The sequence below is a fragment of the Schistocerca cancellata genome, chromosome 7 (genome assembly GCF_023864275.1).
Source record: "Schistocerca cancellata isolate TAMUIC-IGC-003103 chromosome 7, iqSchCanc2.1, whole genome shotgun sequence".
Lineage (NCBI taxonomy): Eukaryota > Metazoa > Arthropoda > Insecta > Orthoptera > Acrididae > Schistocerca > Schistocerca cancellata.
Window position 1 is genome coordinate 371,793,992 of NC_064632.1, and position 21,551 is coordinate 371,815,542.

Consider the following 21,551-nt stretch of genomic DNA (forward strand, 5'->3'; position numbering starts at 1 on the left):
TTTGGAACACAGTTTTAATTGGCCAAAAAGTTTTACATTATCATACACTTCACTGCAGAGTGAAAATTTATTCTGCAAACAATCCCTGAGACTGAGGTTAAGCTGTGTCTCCACAGTGTTCTTTCACCTAGGAGTGCTAGTCCTACAAGTTCTGCAGGAGAACTTCCCTGAAGTTTGAATGATAGGAGATGAGTTATTGGCAGAAGTAGAACGGCAGCAGCAGGTCATGAGTCATGCATGGGTAGCACAGTTGGTAGAACACTTGCCCACAAAAGGCAGAGGCCCCAGGTTCGAGTCCTGGTTTGGCACAATGTATTCATCTGTAAGAAAGTTTTATATCAGTGTACAGTCCACTGCAGAGTGAAAATTCACTCTAGAAACAATCCCCCAGGCTGCGGCTAGCCATGTCTCTGTTAGTATCTCCACAGGCTTGAGGACATCACTGTAAAGCAGTGTTTGCATGCCTACTTCTCTGGCTGAAGGGGGCTTCATATTAACTGGGGAACAGAACCCCTGAGAGAAAATGAAACTCATTGTGCAAGTTGATCTATGTGAAGCAGAGAGTCCAAAACCAGATAGAGACATGGGAATAAACTCACCATGCAGTTAGTGCAGCAGCTAATGACAGCACTCTGCAGTAAATCGGCATGATGAGCAAGGTGATGTGTGTGATGGTTGAACTCAGTATAAGCTAGCCTGTTTAGCCTAATGCCTACTGCCTACTGACCTCTATCAGTGGATCTGCCCATACTAGACATTGTGTGTGCCATCCATTATAGGTTTCCACACTATTTTGTTGTGCTACGCCTGGCAGTTCATCCGTCTCCATTACCATATCCATTGGCAGAGATACTAAGTCCCTCTCCCTGAAGAGGCCACATAGGGCTGAAAATGGCCAGGCTTGGGTCATCACCTCTGGAACAGGACTCAAAGGGCACTGGAGAACTCAGCAGCAGACTGACCACCAAAAGAGACAATGTTGACACCTCTGGCTCCACAAGAAGGACAGACAGACACGGATGCTGAAGGAACAGTGGGTCCTCTGGCAACAGTGAGGATGAAGCCACCTCCATTGCAAAGTTATGGGAGTAGCCAGCAGGCTGTATGGAAATCCATGGGCTCCACATCAGCAAGAGCAGGCACAAGTCTCAGTGAGGCTCAAGGCTACAGGCTATGGGAAGAAGGCAGAGGGTCTGGAGGGAGTGACAGGAGGAATGTGTGCCTCTACAAGTGGCAGCCCACCCCTGTGTCAACATTGTGACTAACCCTGCAATTCAGCTGACCCAAAGACTGCAGCGGCAATGTCCCAATAGGGTATTGTCACAACTGCTTTGTATGATGGTTCAACTGCTCCCTACCAATATTCACTGCAATAATTGCTGACCTTTGTGGCCTACAACAACACCCAGCAGCTACTCCAGCCACTGGCCCAAGGATCAGGCCCAAATGACAGCCTCGGGAGGAAAACATTGCAGGCCACAGTTGCCTGTATCATGCAGCTCAGGGTGCAACAAATCTAGAAGACATTGCAGCTGGTGCCCACGCAAGTGTTCCACCAGACTGCACCTGTTGACTGGCATCATCCAGTGTGTGTGCAGAAAACTCAAAAAAACTTCATCATGTGAAGAGGCAGACATGGACTTCCTTGTTTGGGTCTGGAAGCACTCCACCTCTGAGTTAGAAGGTAAGTGAAACAGAGTGGTAGTCAAGTGATGGATACCATTGTGAATACAAAAGTCTTCAAACTTGTGTGGCACAAATTGCCTACTGTGGATCCTGGGGGTTTCTTCTATGAGAAAAATAACCAACAATGCATGAATAATAACTATCAATGATGTAGAGGATGGCTTGGCTACATATGGAAAACTGGACAATACATCGAACACCAACAGCCATATGCTTCCCAAAAAATGGACAAGTGTAATCAACATGCACACTGTCCAAAGGTTGCTCCAGGACTGGCCAAGTAGAGACATGGGGTGCCATTATAGCCTCGTTCTTTGCACAATCCCCACAAGCCTGCACCAGATGTTCAATGTCATGATCAATCACCGGCTGGTATATTTCTTAACTTCAAAAATAATAGCTAGTGCCTCCTTTTCCACCCATGATTAAATACACCACCCAGCAGAAAGCGTCTTCGATTCATAAGCAGTGGATTGTTCCGTTATATCTGGGTTCCAGTGGGACAGGCGACACCAAAGCCATACTGGGATGCATCACAGGCCATGGTTAAAGTTTTACCCAGGAAAAAGAATCCAGAGAAGAGTACAAACATTACTTGAGAGGCTGAAAAACCTATTGACAATCTGCAGACCAGGGGAAGTTAAGCCCTTCTGGTGAGGCCAGTTGAGAGGCTGGCAGATGTGTGGAGTCTGAGGAATGAACTGAGCGTAAAATGAAATCTTGCCTGAAAAAGACTGATGCTTCTTCAGGTTCTTGAGCACCAGCAGGTTGATGATGGATGGCTTTTATGTCCTCAGGGATGAGACCGTGTTTACTAAGCACATGGCTCAAAAAATGCATCTTTGGGGAGAAGTAACTGCACTTTTGCTCTTTCAGTGAAGGCCCATCCCCAGGAGGTTATGGAAAACTGACAGAAGGCTTTGTATCTGCTTCTCTCAAGTAGGGCCTGTTACGACCTGAATCAAGTCGTCTAAATACTGTTGATGAATTCCAGGTGCAGATGAGATTCCATCAAGCAAGTGATCAAACTGGTAAAAGCCAAAGGGGTTGTTGAAGACCAAGAAAGTTCAAGAAACCTTGTCAAACAGCAACTGCAAGTAGGCATCTCATAAGTGGTTGCATAGAAAAGTGCCCCTTCCCTCAGCAACTTCACCAGTAACCCCACCTGTCTCTGAATTGGATATGAATCTGTGACAAATTGTGCAATGACAGTCAGTTTAAAATCACCTCAAAAGCACATGCCACCATCAGGCTTCAGAATCACCAACAAAGATGTGGTGAACTGATGTGACGAAATGTGAGAAACAATGCCTTCATCAATACAGAAACTCAGCCTTTACAGTGTCGCACATGAAGAAGGGAATGGGGCAGGGTGACAAATTTGGGTACTATTGACAGCTTAAGAGATAGATATGCCTTGAAATTTGCTGCCTGACCCAAGGTATTCTCAGATAGCAGGCTGTATGACCACAGTAAGGAGTCCAGGTTGTGTAAAGGAACAGACTGGGACACTAAATGCACTTAGTAAACAGCCAAAAAAACAGAAAAAACATCTGGCTCAAAATATTTGTGCCAATGGTGAATCAACCACTAATAATGTAAGTTGCCATTACACATTCTTATGACACACAGAAATGGAGAATTGGCCCTGCAAGGAATACACTGTTTACTATTATCCACAACCGGACATAGCAGCTGTTGCAACTCCAGGCCCCCCAAGAGCCTGTATGTATCTAAATTAATGAGGAAGTAATCTTACCCTCTCATACATCACCATTAAATTTCTCTGTCTCTGCAAAAGTTTCGAAAGCTTTGAGAGGCATATGGTTGTAACAAATTAATTTCTTTCCATACATTTTAGCCTGAAATATAATATATCGATACAAAATCATATGAAATTCTCTTAGTGAAACAGCTGCGATAATTTTAACCTATATGAGATTCGAGATTAATCCTGGTATCAGCTACTTCTATAAAAAAAAAGACAATGCTAGAGGAAGGAGTCCTGTTACAAGGATGACCATCACTTCCTTCTCGACTTGAAATTTGATTTGTTGCCATTCGCAAACCCGCTGGGCTCAGCACAGGTGAAGACGGGCAGCACCACAACACCATGGGCTAGAATTGTCAACACATGATGACTCGGCAGGAGACAGGACCACCTAGGGTGTCCACGGGGCACCGGGACCTGTTTACTGTGCACACCTAATTGAGCCACCTGCCAATTACCAAAAAGGATGTCCCTTGCTGTCGCCGTCAGCCCATGCTATTCTGCAATCTGGGTAATGTTGGACAAGGTCCGTGCCCTAATGTAAACTTTGGAATCAGGCACTAACTGTACAATGATGTTCTAAATTAATGAGACTGCATAAGAGCTAGCACATTTGGGACACTCAAAATGACACTTGCTTGAGAAGCCTTGCAAACTAGCGATCCGGGCTGTGTATGACTGGCCAGTGTGCTTGTGGTGCTGGTTAAACTGCAACTGCGTCACCGCCACTGCATCAGCACCCAACAGAACTCATCAAAGGGGAGTTTCCTGGGCTCAGTGGAGGGCTTGAAATTTTGAAAAGCTTCATACAATCCCATACTGCTGGACAGCAATGTGATGGCCTTAACAACTGGATTGACGATATGCCTTACCTGGAAGTGTATCAAGAACGAGTGTAGCTAACTCTCCCATCTTTTTGTAGACTCATTGAAACTGGCCAGTGGTGTTGGAAGCAGCAAGAACAGGGAAGAAAACTATGCAATGGTCCCCTCCCCCGCTGCAAGTGAAGCAAGAGCTTGAAGCAAATCCGCATTTGCTTCATCAGCATCTGCAAATGATTTGATACTGCTGCCACTGCTGCTACTGTTCCTTCTGTAGGCACAACTGTTCCTGCCAGCATTGCAGAAATCCTGGGTTCATGGTAGCACAAAATTAACACTAGGAGAAAGGGAAACAAAAATTAGGGGCATTTGTAAGATTTCCTAGTGAATTTGCTGCTTGAAAGTTTCTGAGGCATGCAGCTGGCTTGGTTGATTACATTAGAAATGCAGCAGTCAGTCAATCTGGCTGCATGCCCGAGAGACTTCCAACCAAATATTAGGGTCATCACAAATGTCAGATGTCCTTTGTCACCACTTCAGTATCTGCACATGTGTGACAACACCACTGTACTACACTGACAGTACAGATACTTCATGGTCTGACAGTGGCCTGTTAATAATCAGGGAATAGAACCCTGTGAGAGAAAATGAAACTTACCGCATGAGCTGATCCACAAAGCAGGGAAACTAAAACTATGTAGAGAGGTGCTAGGGAATGAACTCAGCACATGCCTGCCATGGGTGGTTAATGACTGAGCATTTGGCCTTAACACTGTGCACAATGTGCAAGGTGAGGTCTGCAGTGGTTGAACTCAGCGTAAGCACCGGCCTGCTTGGCTTACTGCCACCTGCAAGTAAACACATCTGCCAGTGGGTCTGTCCATACTATGTATGCCCTCCATGGCAGATTTCTGCACTGTTCCATTCCACTACCCATTTCAGACCATCGGCCTCCATCATAATGTCCGCTGGTGGGAATACTAATCATTGCAACATCATTTTTCCCAGGAGTCCTAGTCCTGCAGGTTTCATAGGAGACCTCTGTGAAATCTAGAAAGTAGGAGATGAGGTACTGGTAGAAATAAATCTGTGAGGATGGTTGATGCATGGTGCTGGTCAGCCAGCAGAGCACTGTCACACAAAAGGTAGAGGCCCCACATTCGGGTCCCATTCCGGCACAAAGTTTTAATCTGTCAGAAAATTTCAGTGTAAGCGTTTTCTATTAGTTCGCCGAAACTACCTCTTGTAAATACAATACTAACAGTGCCAAGTGATTTTACTTTTTTACTATTTAATAATAAGTCAAAGAAAGGGAAAATAATAAAGTTATAACATTTAGCCATATTGTAAAATAGCATTTGTCTTACACAGCAATGCATATCAAGGCTCAAAGCTGTCATCATCAGCAACACTGATATATGATGTGCTGTAAGTGCTGGAAACCTGATGATGAGAGCTTTGACTGTTGAAGCATGTTGTCATGTAATATGAAGTTATTTTACAGTTTTGTTGAATGTGAAACCCTATTATCATTTAGATGATGACAGCTGCTACTGCACATCACAATGTTAAACTTTAAAACTGATATAACAGATGTATCACAATAAATTTATGTATCAGTTTGTGTCCTCATTTGTGTACATAGTGGTTTGAATACAACTTCTATATTTTATAATAGTTTGCAGTAATATTTTTAGTCATATTTATAACATAGATTGAATTTTGTGTGCAGTTTTAAAACTTTCCATGCTCATTGTCATGTAAATACTTGTGAGGAGTTTTACACTAATTACTTCTTCTATTTCCTTCTCCTGTTATTTTGACCATGATAGTGGATTAAAGCTCCAGTATCACAGTTTTAAACATTTGAGGAAACACTGATGCAGTGCAACTACATAAAACTTTCTGTGGTAATTGTTGTGTGTCTTTATGAAACTGAAAGTTGGAATATGAAAGTGAACAAATGAATGGTTTCAAAAGGTAAAAAAGAAAAACTGTATTTATTTCCAGCATGTATGTTGAAAAATAAACTCAAATCAACTAAGTGTTGTATTTTTTGTAACAGAATTCAAATGAGTGTGCTATAAATTTAGCAAATATGAAGCATAGTCTCATAAACATAAAGTTTATTAACTTTGTCATGCTACATCAGAAATGAGATTTTCTTTTGAGTTTTCTGTTTTCTTTTACATACAAGTTAATAACCTACTTCAGCTACATTCTTTTACCAATATGCCTTCATTTATTCACTTATTTCTTTTCTCTGTTTTGTTGTCAAGTTTCTTACTTTGGCTATTGTATTTGTTTTATTTTGCAAAATCCTTCTTCTAAACATTTTGTCTGTAATTTTACGCTTTCTTCAATTTCTTGCTTAACTATGTGAATTACCTACAGATTTCAGTGGACTTTCCAAAGATAAGTAGGTGTACCCTTCTATTTTTATAGGTAATGTACAGTCTTCTGTATCAACATAAAGACATTCTCTTTGGATGTGGCTTTTATAAATTATTGTTTTTTTTTTTTTCCTCCCTTTTTTCATCTTCTCTTTTCATACATTACTTTTCAGATCCAGATGCTGGAGGAATCCCTTCACAATTTCCTGTACAAGAAGATACCCAGTTTATTCAAATTCTTAAGGAATCATTAGATTTCTTTGGCATTCCTGAATCTCGACACAAGGAGTATTTCCTTGTCGATTACAAGACACGTAAGTGTGTGTGTGTGTGTGTGTGTGTGTGTGTGTGTGTGTGTGTGTGTATGTGTGTGTGTTTGTTTATAAAAATTTTTATACTGTATATATAATTTATTTACAATTTATAATTAATTATAATTCTCTGCAAATAGAGCATAAAGTTACAATGTAATTTAGTATAGCAGCATGCCAATTGCAGAGGTGGGGAGTGCTATGTATTTTACAGGCTATAAGACACTTTTGACTATAAAATCAATGTTACAAAAAAATAACGTTTTTATTATTAGATTGTAGAACCAGATTAAACGAAAAATCTTAAGTTATAAAACCAAACTGGCCTTTAAAATTCCTGTAAATCGTCATCTGAATTTGTCCTCACTGTCATCGAGAATGTTACTTATGCCAAACTTCTTGGAAAATTTAACAACAGTATCTTCTGTCAATCTAGATCATCATGACAGTTTTATCCACTGACACACTTGTTTGATTGTAGGTTATTTTAGATCTACCTTCGGTGTGAATTCATGTTGTGTTTCTTCTGTCATACATTTGTTCCATTCCCCTCCCATATATACTTTAAGTGATTTATTTATCGAGACATCAAGAGGTTGCAATTGTGAATTAAGTCCTCCCAGAGTAATTGTAAGCTCTGTATTTCCCTGTCTCAGTTTCTCTTTCACAGAGTTTTTCAAGTGGCCACTAAATTGATCTAGCATAAGAAGAGAACTCTTCTTCAGTAAAGCACTTTCCTTCTCTCCCACATTCTATTAATCCATAATGTCATACCAGCCTCATACATGCAACCCTTATCATGTACGTGAACAGCAACACTTGGTGCTGTTTCAGGTTTTGGCATTAGCTTGCACTTGAAAATGATCCTTGGATTAAGTTTAGTATGGTCAGCACAATGTTAAAGGATGACAGAGTTGTGCATTCTTTTTATGTCCCCTTGTTTTTATAGTTACAGTTTTAGTAACTTTCATGGCAACAGTTCTGTTACTTGGCACATCAGTGTCAGAGGAGTTTCATCTCTATTCACTATTTGGCTTAGTTTCACACTAGTTTTCATTTGATGTTGAATATTAAAGCAATGGAAAGATAATATTTTCTCGTCATACTCGTATGGCATTTTCTAAGATATTTTGGTTTTGGTGTCCAAGCTAAGTCCATGAATCTTCATACGCCTGTAGCACCAACCAACTCCACCCTTAAAGTCTGTGTATAAGTACATGATAAAGGCCACCAGGACACCATGAAATTAAGCACCGAGTAACCAGAGGGTTGGCAAAGACGTTAATTATGAATGCGCAGTAAGGTGCAGACAAACTAAAACATTTTATTATCCAATTTGTTGTACAGTTTTTCTGTTTTTAGCGAGACACAGTCTAAGTCTTTCGTATGTAGAAGGACTATGAGGATGTGCGATTTTAGAGATGAAGTACTGTGATCTTCATGTATTATATGTGTGAGTGAATAATATAATGTTAAAGAACCATAGCAAGGATTTATTTATTGAAGTAAATGAAGAGGAAAAATGCAGGAAGAGGATTTTTGTGACTACAACAAGTGCCGGTGTCTCCAGAGTCCCCCACCGTCTGCAGCTTCAACAAAAAATATATGTTAAGTTCCAAATATGGTGTGTATTTGAATTCATCCCCCCCCCCAATGTGAGTTTGACAGTGCCCTTGAATCACTTTCAGTATGTCATCTTCTAGTTTTGGCCATTTTGCATTCTGTCGTCTATATGCGCATGTAGTCTTCCTCATTTTTTTCAGTCCGTCTTTACCACCCCCTAATTGTGAATGGTCTTTCCTGTTGATAGAGGGCTGAAGTGCCACTCAGTTTCTCTGCTTCCATGTTTTTCTACATATACTATTACTTTCAACTTGTGGCCCACATCAAATGAATACCTTTTATTATTATTATTATTATTTTCTATTACGAAACTAGCTACTAACAAAAATATTGTGCTATTGATAACACAAATCACATTCAGTTCAGGTTCAGTCACACTGTACACTGCAATGACGCATCATAGGCTAGACAGTGTTCTGGGGTTGTCATGGCTGGGCAGGAGGAAGACAGTTAACAAGCTTGTGAATCCCTGCAACTCATGTTCGTCGCATCGGTGCACTGCTGCTGCCAGTTAAATCCAGTGTTGCCAAATAGTGGTAGATTTCCTGTGGCCTTGAATATATGGCCATTTTAAGACTGGTGAGGATTTTAAATCAAACACTGGACTTTTTACATTAATTGTAAGTATAAGACATACCTGAATTTTGAAGGCAGAGTTGTGAAGGAAAAAGTGTCTTATAGTCCATAAAATACTGTATTTCAGGCAGTGAAGTACAATTTTTTTTGTCTATTTCATTTTAGTATGCTTCTTTGTTTGTAAAATCCTTGGACTTCATTATTAGTATATTAATATAGATGAAATCAGTGTTTTCTAATTTTTCATAAACTATTTTTCAGACACTTATGTATGTTGAATTCCTCAATGTCAAAGAAGTGTATTCTTTATCTTATTTGATTATCTGTCTTTCAAGTTCTATTACTGTTGTTCATTTGGAAGACTGGTTTGATGCATCTCTCCTCAATTGTCCATTCTATGCATATCTCTTCATCTCTGCATAATTACTCCAACAAACATCATCCACTTTAAAGTGTTTTCTATAGCCTAACCATTGTCTCCCCATTCAGTAATCCCCCTCCCCCTGCCATCAAACCTCCCCCACCCTCCCCCCCTCTCTCTCCCTCTCCCTCCCCCTCCCCCTCCCTCTCTCTCTCTCTCTCTCTCTCTCTCTCTCTCCCCCTCTCCATCAAACACACACAAACACACACACTTGACACATCAGGATGTATGCTATCAATCAGTCTGTCCCTCCTTTTAGTCATCAGGGCTAAAGAGCTCTTCTCCCTGTTGCAGTAACTCCTCATTAGTTATCCATCTATCCTTCTCCAGCATTCTTGTGTAACACCACATTTTAAAATATTCTCTTTTGCTCTGGACTGTAACGTGATAAAGCCCATTTTATACAAGTGACTTTCGTGTCTCTGCCACATACTCATGCCATGTGAGTCTGCTGCAGTACACTTGGCAAATAATTTGTTTGGTGACTCATTTGTCACAAGTGCTCCTTTGTGCTCGCATGTTGGTGCAAAATAGTATTTGTTCTGAGAGCTGCTATGAAGTTTGCCACCTGAACAGTGAAAGTAAGGCTATGCAAAATTCTATAAAGTGCCTTCTCCTTTCATTTCTTCCACCCTATCCAAGATCTCCTACTATTTTTTTCATATTGTCAAGTTCCTGTCCCCATCACAATTAAATATTGGTTTCTCTTAAACTGTGTACTTCACCTGCTATGGTGCAACATACACTTCATCATAGAGAAAATAATGATACACTGTAACTACTTAATAGGTCACAATTCCAGTTTGCACTGGTTTGTTGTAAATTGTAGTACATGCCAAAACAATATGAGCATTGTAGACTTATGTCCAATGTTTTGTCCTCACCCATAGCTTTTGTGAGAAAGAAGGGCCATGATGCCATGTTGAGACATGCCAGTGGCTGGGATAAGACAGTTGATGAGTCATAGGTTGCTACACAAGGAGCAGACTTTAGATAATGTTTTAAATTGTAAAAGGTTTGTGACATTGCACTGTTCTTGCATAGATTGTTTACGCGTCTGATGAACTGTGCTGTATGTATTATAAATTTTGCATAATAATTTATTTTTCCAATAAATTACTAAAGATTGTTAAGTTTGCAGGCACTTGGATTTTTTCTGTTGCTTTCACATTGTGATGACTTCATTGAAATTCTTTATAACTCAATCTGTGTCCTAAATACTCCACTTGCTCTTGAAAGAATTCATACTTTTGTAGATTGCATTTTACTCAATTTTGCTGAAGTGTCTGAAGCAGGAGATGTAAGTCTGCATGTTATTGTCCTCTTGTAGTGCCACTTACTAATATATCATCCAAGTAATTGACTATGTTCGGAATGTTTTGAATGAGATGCTCCAAAAAAAAGTTGGAAAATTATTAGTGCACTAGGAGTTCCAAAAGTACCTGTTGTATCTGTGAAACCAAATCAAACGATGATGATCATTAATTGGTGGGACTGTCGGTCTAGTGGCAGTTTTAAATAAGCTTCATATAAATAAATTTGTCTCTTTAATTATTGAATGACCCTCATATCATAGAAAATCTCTTGATAGTTCACATTTCATGTGATAGCTCGTTGAGACCTATTACTGGCCACAGGAGGAGTCATTGATAATGGAAATTGCAGGGTATCGACCTCACTGTCGGATGACAGAGAAATAGCAGTGATGAATTTTTTTCTGTGATGGCAGCTAATAGCTATGTACAAATATTGTACGTAATAAATTTAGCATGAAATTGGCATTCCCTCCAAGGTACCATAACATTAATTTCAATTTATTGAGGTAAAAATAATTACTTTTTAATCATTGCCTTTATTCTGTTCTACTATGGTAATTAAGTGAATTAAACTGTAATGTTTTAATTATTTTTGTTTGTATAATGCATGTACGTGTTACACGATTATGGAAAAATCTGTTGCAGATCAGATCCATAACCCGTCATCTTACGTGAGAGATTTCTATTTTTTTAAACGCTCACAGTATCCTCAGTTGGAATTAGTTCACATGAAACCTGAAGAAGCTTTCAATGCATTGCAAAAACAAGAACTGACACATAAATCTGTTGAGATTGGAAAAGTTCTTCTCACTTGGGCTATACTGAAAAATGTTGACATGGTAAGCTATTTAATTACATCAATGTAAATATATATACATGCTAATCTCTTATAAATCCTAAATTTGCAAACTTTGACACCTGCACTCCAAGTATATGTAAATGTTATAGCATTCAACAAATATACTAGTTCAGAAATCACAATATATTTTTCACTGCATCTGAAAACAAAGAAAGATAAAAAAATCTACTCACCAAATGGCAGCAGTAGAAAACACTAATAAAAGATATAAAAATGCACAAGATTTCAGAGCCAATCACACCTTCTTCTGGCATAAAGATTGAAGGGAATAGAACAAGGATAAAATGACTGACGAGGTTTAGGAAATAGGGGCAGTTATGGAAAAGTTGCCAAAAATACCAGGTTTGAGGGCTTACTGGATGGCATGAGAGTGCCAGACTGATTGTTGGTGCCTGCATCGGATGAGATTTGAAAACCCGAGAACTTAAAGGTGGAAGATATGGTAACAAGCTAGACAGATTTTGCTGAAAATCATCATGCAAGAGTCAATAATACCCGAAAGCTAAGTGACATATGAGGGTGGGGGGGGAGGGGGGGGGGGACAGATTGAAAACTAAAAGATAAAGGAAAATGAAAAGGAGTTATTGAAAGAGGTATTTACTGAGAAGAAATACTGAAACCACAAATTTAGACCCTTTTATATGCACATAATACATGCATTACTAATGAAAAGAAACCACAAAAGAAAAAATAATATTGGCATCAGGAGAGGTATAAGAACATGTAGGATAATCCCACTTTGCTCTATTACAGTATGGCAGCAGGAAATATGGACAACATAAAATGAACTCTATGTGTTAGGTTTTCCCAGTGAAGCAAAAAATAGCTTTGCCCACTACCTTAGTTACATAAGAAAGAATCTTTTAGTGCATGTAGGTGTAGACAGGGCTTAGTAGGCTTTCATTAGGAAACCTGTGGTTTCAGGAAAGAAGACAGTCCTGGGTTTTAGGCAGTAGTCAAGATATGTGGGCCAACTCTTGCAGAAACAATTAGGAAACAAGTATCAGGTCATAACTTCTTCAAGAAAGTACCCATCTTAGACATGGGGCCATAGGTTCTTTGCACAAGAATTTTGGAAAGGGTCTTCATGTTGTAGTGAATTTGGCAGAAAACAGTACTGTCAGGAACAAGTTTACAGAATTATGAATTACCTTCAGCAACATATCATGCAGTGTTGAGGCAGTTTCTGTTTTGGAAGTGTTCTGATTGCTTCAGCTGAGTAACTCCGTGAGTCAGGTCAATATGGATTTAAACCAATTGCAAGATAGAAAACACACACATGCCCACAAGTACAATTCACACACACACATGACTGCTGTCTCTGGCTGCTGTGGCCATACTGAGTCTTAACTGCAACTGATGGGAGCAGCAGTCCAGTACTGGGGCTAAGGAGGAGGCCTGTGGTAGGGAGGGGGATTTATAGTACTGCTTGTAGGAATGTGAGGGACATGGTGGGGACAGAGTAGGGCTGCTATGTGCAATCCAGGCATTTGGGAGTGGGAGAGGGAGGGGTCAGCAAGGAGATCAGAAAAGGACAGAAACAGAGAAGTGGAAAGTGCTAATGGGTGTATTGGTGGAATAGAAGGTTGTGTTGTGCTGGAGTGTGTTATCTTACCCTCCCACACATCACTATTAAAATACTCATTCTTTGCACAAATTTTGAAAGCTTCGAGAGGCATAATATAGACAAAAGAATAATGTGTTACTCATCTTAATTATCTTGTTGTTGTTGTCAGTGGCTCAAAGTCTTGTCTAGAGGTACATTCTTGCAGCTGAAATTTCGATTTTGTAGGTTCTTGATGACTAAATAACTGATGAAGATTTCCCTATATTAGTCTTGAATTTTATTCTTTGTCACATCTTTCAGCATCACACCATTCTTACATTTTCCATATTAAAAAAAAAAAACAGTAGTTACATTGTTGGTGACAAACTTAGGAAACTCCTACTTCCATCTGCGGCTTGCTCATCACTCCTTACACTCTGCGGTGCTCACCTTATTCCAAAGAGTTTATAAAACAAAAGAGTTTACAAAGCAAAAGAGTTTACAAACTTTCTTTACCAAAGAAGAATCTTCACCAAATTATATCATTGCAGCAGAATTATTGAACTGGTCAGAACCAAAAATCATAAAGGATCTACAGCTGCTTTTTGAGAACATTTGGAAAACTGAAAAGATTCGAGTTGAATGGAAAACAGCATTAATCCGCCCGTTACATAAAAAGGGAGACAAATAAAATGCCAGTAATTACAGAGGAGTGTCACTTCTGCCAGTGGCATACAAAATATTATCAAAAATTCTCCTCAACACAGTGGTAGATACTTTAGACAAACAACTATGAGAATATCAGGATGGTTTTCGAAAGGGAAGATCCTGTGCAGAACAAATTTTTAACTTAAAGTCAATAATTCGCAGTAGAATGTTAACCAGCAAACCAATACTAGTGTCATTTATAGATTTCAAGAAAGCATTTGATCGTTTGGACAGAGAAATGATAGATAAGGTCATTAGAGAATTTGGTGTTAAATCAAAACTAGCAAACATAATTCGTGAAACACTAACAGGTACAGTATCTAAAGTCAAATTTATGGGAGAAGTATCTCAGCCTTTTGAAATAAAAACTGGTGTTAGACAAGGTGATGTTTTATCACCTTTACTGTTTAATTGTGTTCTAGAAAATAGGAAACAACAACAAAGGAAGAAGAGGAACTGAAGTTGTTAACATGATCCTAGTTGGTCAATACGATTGTAAAAAGAAAAAAAAGCTTAGAATTAGATTGTACAATTAATAATATGAATTTAAGTATTCCAGAAATTTTGTAATTTCAAATATTTTTAAAAGAAGAGTAATTTTATCAGTTAGTACATAGCCCGCCCGGTTGGCCGTGCGGTCTAAGGCACGGCTTTCCGGATGGGAGGGAGTGCCTGGTTCCCAGCATGAATCCGCCCGGCGGATTTGTGTCAAGATCCCGTGAACCGGCCAGTCTGTGGATGGTTTTTAGGCAGTTTTCCATCTGCCTCGGCAAATGTGGTCTGGTTCCCCTTATTCCGCCTCAGTTACACTATGTAGGTGATTGCTGCGCAAACAAGTTCTCCATGTACACGTACACCACCATTACTCTACCACGCAAACATAGGGGTTACACTCATCTGGTGTGAGACGTTCCCTGTGGGGTCCACTGGGGGCCAAACTGCACAATAACCCTGGGTTCGGTGTGGGGCAGCGGAGGAGTGAAGTGGACTGCGGTAGTCGTCGTGGGGTTGTGGACCATTGCGGCTGCGGCGGGGACGAAGCCTCTCCGTCGTTTCTAGGTCCTCGGTTAACATACAATACAATCAGTTAGTACATATTGATTGTAACACATTAATTTCTTTTTTATTCATTTTAGCCTGAAATATAATACATCATATACAAAATCATATGAATTCTTTTAATGAAACACCTGAGATAATTTTAACCTATCAGGAATCAATAGTATACTTAGTATCGGTTATCTCTATATAAAAAAGAAGGTAATGTTAGAGGAGGATGATTCATTATAAGTGGGAGCAGGCAAAGGGTTAGGTAAGTGGAGGACTGGGACAGGCATAGGTTGAGGCCATGGGAGCTGTAGGAATGATATATTGCAGGAAGGGTTCCCACCTACTTAATTCAGAAAAGCAGGTGTTGTTTGGAAGGATTCACATGGGGCAGGCTGTAAAGCAGATGTTGAAGTGAAATAGATTGTGTTGAGCTGCATTTTCAGCAACTGGGTGGTCAAGCTGTGTTTTGGTCACAGTTTGTTGGTGGTCATTCATGTTGGCAGTCAGTTTGTTAGTCATCAAGCTCCTGTAGAAAGTAGCACAGTGGTTGCAGCATAGTTTATGGGTTACATGGCTGCTTTCACAGGTAGCCCTACCTTTGATGGGATATGAAATGCCTGTAACAGGACTGGAGTAAGTGGTGTTGGGAATATGTATGGGAGAGGTCTTGCATATAGATCTATTTCAGGGATGCGAGTCATGAAGCAAGGGGTTGGGAGCAGGGCTGAAGTAGGGATGGACATCGCTATTGCATAGGTTCGGTGGACAGTGGGAGAGGGGTGGGAAGTATAGTAGGTGTGATAGTCCTTATTCCAGGGCATTTTGAAAGGAAGTCAAAACCCTGGCAGAGAATGTGATTCAGTTGCTCCAGTCCTAGGTGGTAATGAGTCACAAGGGAGGAGGGGGGCACTCATTTACCTTTGTGGCCAGACAATGGGTATTTGAAAAGTGGTAGATGACTGGAGAGACAAGGCATGGGAGATCAGTTTCTGTACTAGGTTGGGAGGGTAATTTCAATCTGTGTAGGCCTCATCAGTGAGACTCTTGGTATATTTGGAGAGCAACTGCTGGTCATCGCAGATGCTATGACCACAGGAGGCTAGGCTGTGTTTGAGGGACTTCTTGATGTGGAATGGGTGGTAGCTGTCAAAATGGAGATCTTGCCAGCAGTTGGTTGGTCTGATATGGACAGAGGCACTGATATAGCCATGCTTGAGGTGGAGGTCAACAACAAGAAATGTGGCTTTTGGGGATGCAGAGAACAAAGTGAAGCAAAGTGAATGGGTGAGAAGATGTAGTGGTTCTAGAGGAGTATGGAAAGGGTGTCCACACCCTCATTCCAGAGCACAGAGATATCATCAGTGAATATGGACCAGGTCAGGGGTGTAGGATTCTGGTGGTTGGGAAGGATTCCTCTACATAGCCCATGAATACATTGGATTTAATGATTCCATGTGGTTACCCATTGATGTTCCACGGATCTGTTTAAACATAGGTGATGCCTTCAAAGGAGAAGAAATTGTGGATGAGAATATAGTTTTTCATGGTCAGCAGGAAGAAGATCATGGTTTGGAGTCAGTCAGGCATTGGGAAAGGTTGTGTTCAATAGTAGCTAGGTAATGGGCATTGGGGATGTTAGTGAAGAGGGAGATGGCATCAACAGTGATGGAGAGGGTACCATGTGATAAAGGAGCAGGAACTTTAGAGAGTCAGTGGAGGAAATGGTTGATGTCCTTTATATAGGAGAGTACAGGTAACAGGCTGAAGGTGTTGGTCCATGAGAGCAGAGATTATTTCATTGAGGGTACAGTTACTTTCCACAATGGGCTGCATAGTGTGGTTAGTTTTATGGACTTCAGGAAGCATGTAAAAGGTAACTGTGTGGGGAGTTATAGGGATAAGGAGAGACAGAGAGATTCAGGGAAGAGGTTGTGGGATAGGCCTAATGATTTCAGAAGTGACTGGAAATCCTGCTGAATTTCTGGACTGTGTTCATTGTGGCAGAGTTTGTAGGTGGACAAATCTGACAGCTGACAGAGTTCCTTCACCATGTAATCCCTGCAGTTCAAAACCACACTAGTGAAGCATTTGTTGGCAGGTAGGATTATCAGATCAGGATTAGTTTTTACGTGGTGGTTTGCAGTTCTTTCTGCAGACGTTGTGTTTGTTTCCTAATTGAGTACTTTGGGGAATGATGGTGAGGCCAGATTTGAGGCTTAAAATTGTGGAGTGTTAGTAACAGTTTGTTAGGGGGCAATAGGGTGTGAATTATGGTTGGATGTAGGATTGAACTGAGTCGAGCAGGATTCAGTATTGGTTCTGGGCTGAGTGTGATTTCTTAACCTCAAACCTTGTCTCACTCCACAAATTCTTGACTTGGAATCCAACCTTACATCTGCAGAAACAAATGCAATCCATCTCCTAAGAACTGATTCTGACTTTGTAATCCCACCTGCCAAAAAAGGCTTCACCACTGTGATTTTAAACCTAATGGATTACCTGACAGAGGGATTCAGCCAGCTGTCCGATTTGTCCACCTAAACCTTTCCACAGAAATCCATCAGGATCTCCAGCCCCCACTCAAACCATTATGCCCATTCCAGAACCTGTCCCTTGATTCTATCTCTCTTCTCACCCCTACCACTGCCCCACACACTTACCTTCTACATGCTTCCTGAAATCTATAACCCTAATCTCCCCTGCCCCTCTACAAGGGAACCCACAGTACTTTTGTTGTTACATGTGTGGTGCACACGGGGCCGCGAGCTATTGCAGTCTCCTATCCTTTCCAGGCTGCATTACCATCCCTGATCCTCTCCCTCTCTATCCTTACTCCTTTGTCCCTGTCCCCTCTTTCCCATCTTATTGGACTTCTTTATGTTGGCCTGGCTATCCTCCTGGCTTTATTTTGGTCTGTGCTATTGTTTAGTTTGTTGTTTCCATCTCCTTTTCAGCGTTTTTGGTCCCCTTGGGGTTTGAACTCCATTCCAAAAATTTTCCATTCAGTGTGAGCCATTTGAGGATGAACTCCCTGCCTAGCTTCCATGGTGCAGGTTCCTCTCCCCCTCCCCGCCCCTTTCCCTTTGCACCCTGGCTCCCCTCCTGCTAGGTCATCAGCACGGTAGCCAGTCTGTGTGGTGGGGCTGTTAAGTACCCACTTGGCTGAGGCCCCTGAAACCACAGGGATCACACTGCTAGTACCTTAGCTGTTAACTCCTCATGTATGCCCAGGAGTCGATGCTCATCACTTTGGGGCACCAGAACTCCCGGCAATGGCCGCCATGCCAGATGGCCTTTGCTGTGGCTGGGTGCGATGGATATTGTGGTTCCCTCTTTTAATGTGGAATTAATCTAAGGTCGGAGGGACTGATGACCGCGTAGTTTCTTCCCTTCTTTACCCAACCAACCAACACTAACCTCCCAGGACACCCCATTGTGGCCAGTTACTGAGCCTCCGCTGAGAGAATCTCTGCACTAATGGACCAACACCTTCAGCTTATCCCCTATACCTAATCTACCCTTTTATATAAAGGACACCAGCCATTTCCTCCACCAGGTCTCTACAGTTTATGCTCCTTTATCGCACAACACCTTGCTTGTCACTGTTGATGCCACCTCCCTCTACACTAACATCCCCAACGCCCATGGCTTTGTCGCTATTGAACACTACCATTCCCAATGCCAAACTGACTCAAAACCTACAAGCTCCTTCCTGTTCGCCATGCTCAACTATATCATCACCCACAATTGCTTCTTCTTTGGAGGCATCACTAGCAAAAAATTCCATGATGCAGCAGTGGGCACCCGCATGGCAACATCCTATGCCATCCTATTCGTGGACCATCTAGAGGAATCCTTCCTAACCATCCAGAATCCCAACCTTCTGATATGGTTGAGACCGACAGATGACATCTTCATGGTGTGGAATGAGGGTGAGACACACTATCCACATTCCTCCAGAACCCCAACACCTTCTCCACCATTCACTATACCTGATCCTCCTCAACCCAAAAAGGCATCTTCCTTGTTGATGACCTCCTTCTCACGGATGGCTACATCAGTAGCTCCGTCCACATCAAATGTACTAACACCAGGTATACCTCTACTTTGACCGCTGCCATTCATTCCATACCAAGAAGTTCCTTACGTACATCCTAACTACCTGTGGTGATCTCATCAACACAGACCAAAATTACCCTCCCAGTCTTGTACAGAAACTGATATCTCATGCCTACCACCTCCAACATCACCACTTTCTGGCCATGAAGAAGCAACCCCTTAATGACTCAGTACTGCCCAGGACCGGAGCAACACAATCAAATTCTCTGCAAAGATTTTGACTTCTTGTCACCATGCCCTGAAGTGAGGAATATCGTGCCTACTATCCTTCCGATGCCTCTGACAGTGGTATTCCACCACCCACCAAACCCATGTATTATAAGTGTTCATCACTACTTCACCTCCCCCTGCAGGTTCGGGGGTATGAATAGGCCCGCGGTATTCCTGCCTGTCGTAAGAGGCGACTAAAAGGAGTCTCAAACATTTCGGCCTTAATGTGATGGTCCCCTACGGGGTTTGACCACTCCATTTCAAAATTTTCCATTAGTGCGTACCATTTGGGGAAGGACACTTTACATGGTGCATTCTATATCCATCTTGCCCTAAGATCTGGCATATTCACTACTGTCATGGAGTAGGACTTACACTGAGCTTCCGGCCACATCAGCTGCAGTGTGTTCCGGGTAGCCTACATTCCCTCCATTCTGCACTTCCATCTTTGCTCCCTTTATTAATGGATATTCGACACCCAACAACCAGCACGGTAGCCAGTCTGTTGTGGTGGGGTCGTCATGTACCCTCTTGGTGGTAGTCCCCTGATTACACAGGGATCTCACTGCTGCTGCCTGAGCTGCTACCTCCCCACGTATGCCGAGGAGTAGATGCCTATCCCTCAGGGGCTTCGGGACTCCCGGCAAAGGCCATCCTGCCCAGTCACGGAGGTTGCTCTCTTGTGGCAAGTTGGGGGATGTTTCTGTTAGCATCATGCCCCATAAGAGTCTCAACATGGTCCAGGGTATTATATTCCACAGGGATCTTCTTCTGCAGTCCGCCGATGAACTACGCACCAACATAGAACGACGAGGTGTTCCCTTCGTCCGGCATGTCCCTCGGGGTCCGAGGGATAATCATGTAGCCACCGGTGCCTTCATCTTGACCTTCGAGGGTGATGTCTTACGCGAAAAGGTTAAGGTGATGGTTTACCATTGTGATGTGAAGCCATATATCCCTCCTCCGATGCGGTGTTTTAAATGCTGGAAGTTCGGGCACATGTCGTCTCGCTGTACTCCCGGCATCATGTGTCGGGATTGTGGACGTCCTTCGCATCCCAATACTCCATGTGTCCCACCTCCTATCTGTGTTAACTGTGGAGAACACCATTCCCCCTGCTCGCCGGAATGTAGGATATTCCAGAAAGAAAGTAAGATAATGGAATATAAGACCCTGGACCTCCTGACCTACCCAGAGGCTAGGCGGAAATATGAGCGGCTCCATCCTGTGCCAATGACGTCGACCTACGCCACTGCTGCTACGACGGTTTTTCCCATGAGCAACACCCCCCCCCCCCCCTACGCCCCAACCATCGGGGACATCAGTTCCCCCTTCCCAGCCGAAGAACAGTAAGACTTCTTCGCTAGTTTCGACCAGCGGAAAAGCGGACACCCGCAAGTGGCTGAAACAACCAGCACTCCCTGGTTGTAGGGCCTCACGGTTGTCGTCCGTCCCTGAGACTGACCCTGTGGAGCCCTCCAAGCCTGAACCACCAAAGGCACAGCGAGAGAAGCAGAAAAAGAAGAAAGTCCCCAAGAATAATGACATTGTGGTGGCACCCGTCCCATCGATTCCTACAAGCTCTGCGTCTGAGGACAAAGTGGAGATTCTGGCATCTGCTGAGGACCTCGATCTCGCCGGACCCTCATACACCATGGATAGTACTAGCGCAGGTGCTCAATTGGAGGCAGCAGGTGACCCAGCGGCGTAATCTGCCTTCCCAGTCCCTTCACACCTTTCTCAGCCATGGATAGTATCATCCTCCAGTGGAACTGCAGCGGTTTCTTCCACCATCTAGCTGAGCTCCGACAACTTATCAACCTTCACCCTTTCTTCTGCATTGCACTTCAGGAAACTTGGTTTCCCGCAATGTGAACCCACGCCCTCCGTGGCTGTCGGGGTTATTATAAAAATCGGGCAGCTTATGAAAGGGTGTCTGATGGCGTCTGCATCTATGTCCTTAACTCTCTTCACAGCGAGTCTGTCCCTCTAAATGGCTCTGAGCACTATGGGACTTAACATCTATGGTCATCAGTCCCATAGAACTTAGAACTACTTAAACCTAACTAACCTAAGGACATTACACAACACCCAGTCATCACGAGGCAGAGAAAATCCCTGACCCCACCGGGAATCAAACC

General features: G+C 42.2%; 1 protein-coding gene across 1 annotated transcript in view; it reads left to right on the plus strand.

Annotated features, from left to right (window-relative positions):
• Positions 1 to 21,551, plus strand: part of LOC126092046 (protein unc-80 homolog) — a 1,190,994-nt gene that overhangs the window by 850,863 nt on the left and 318,580 nt on the right. The window contains exons 45-46 of the mRNA XM_049907452.1: positions 6,845 to 6,985; positions 11,564 to 11,757. Coding sequence (XP_049763409.1) covers positions 6,845 to 6,985; positions 11,564 to 11,757 — 335 coding nt within the window. The remainder of the gene's footprint in view (positions 1 to 6,844; positions 6,986 to 11,563; positions 11,758 to 21,551) is intronic.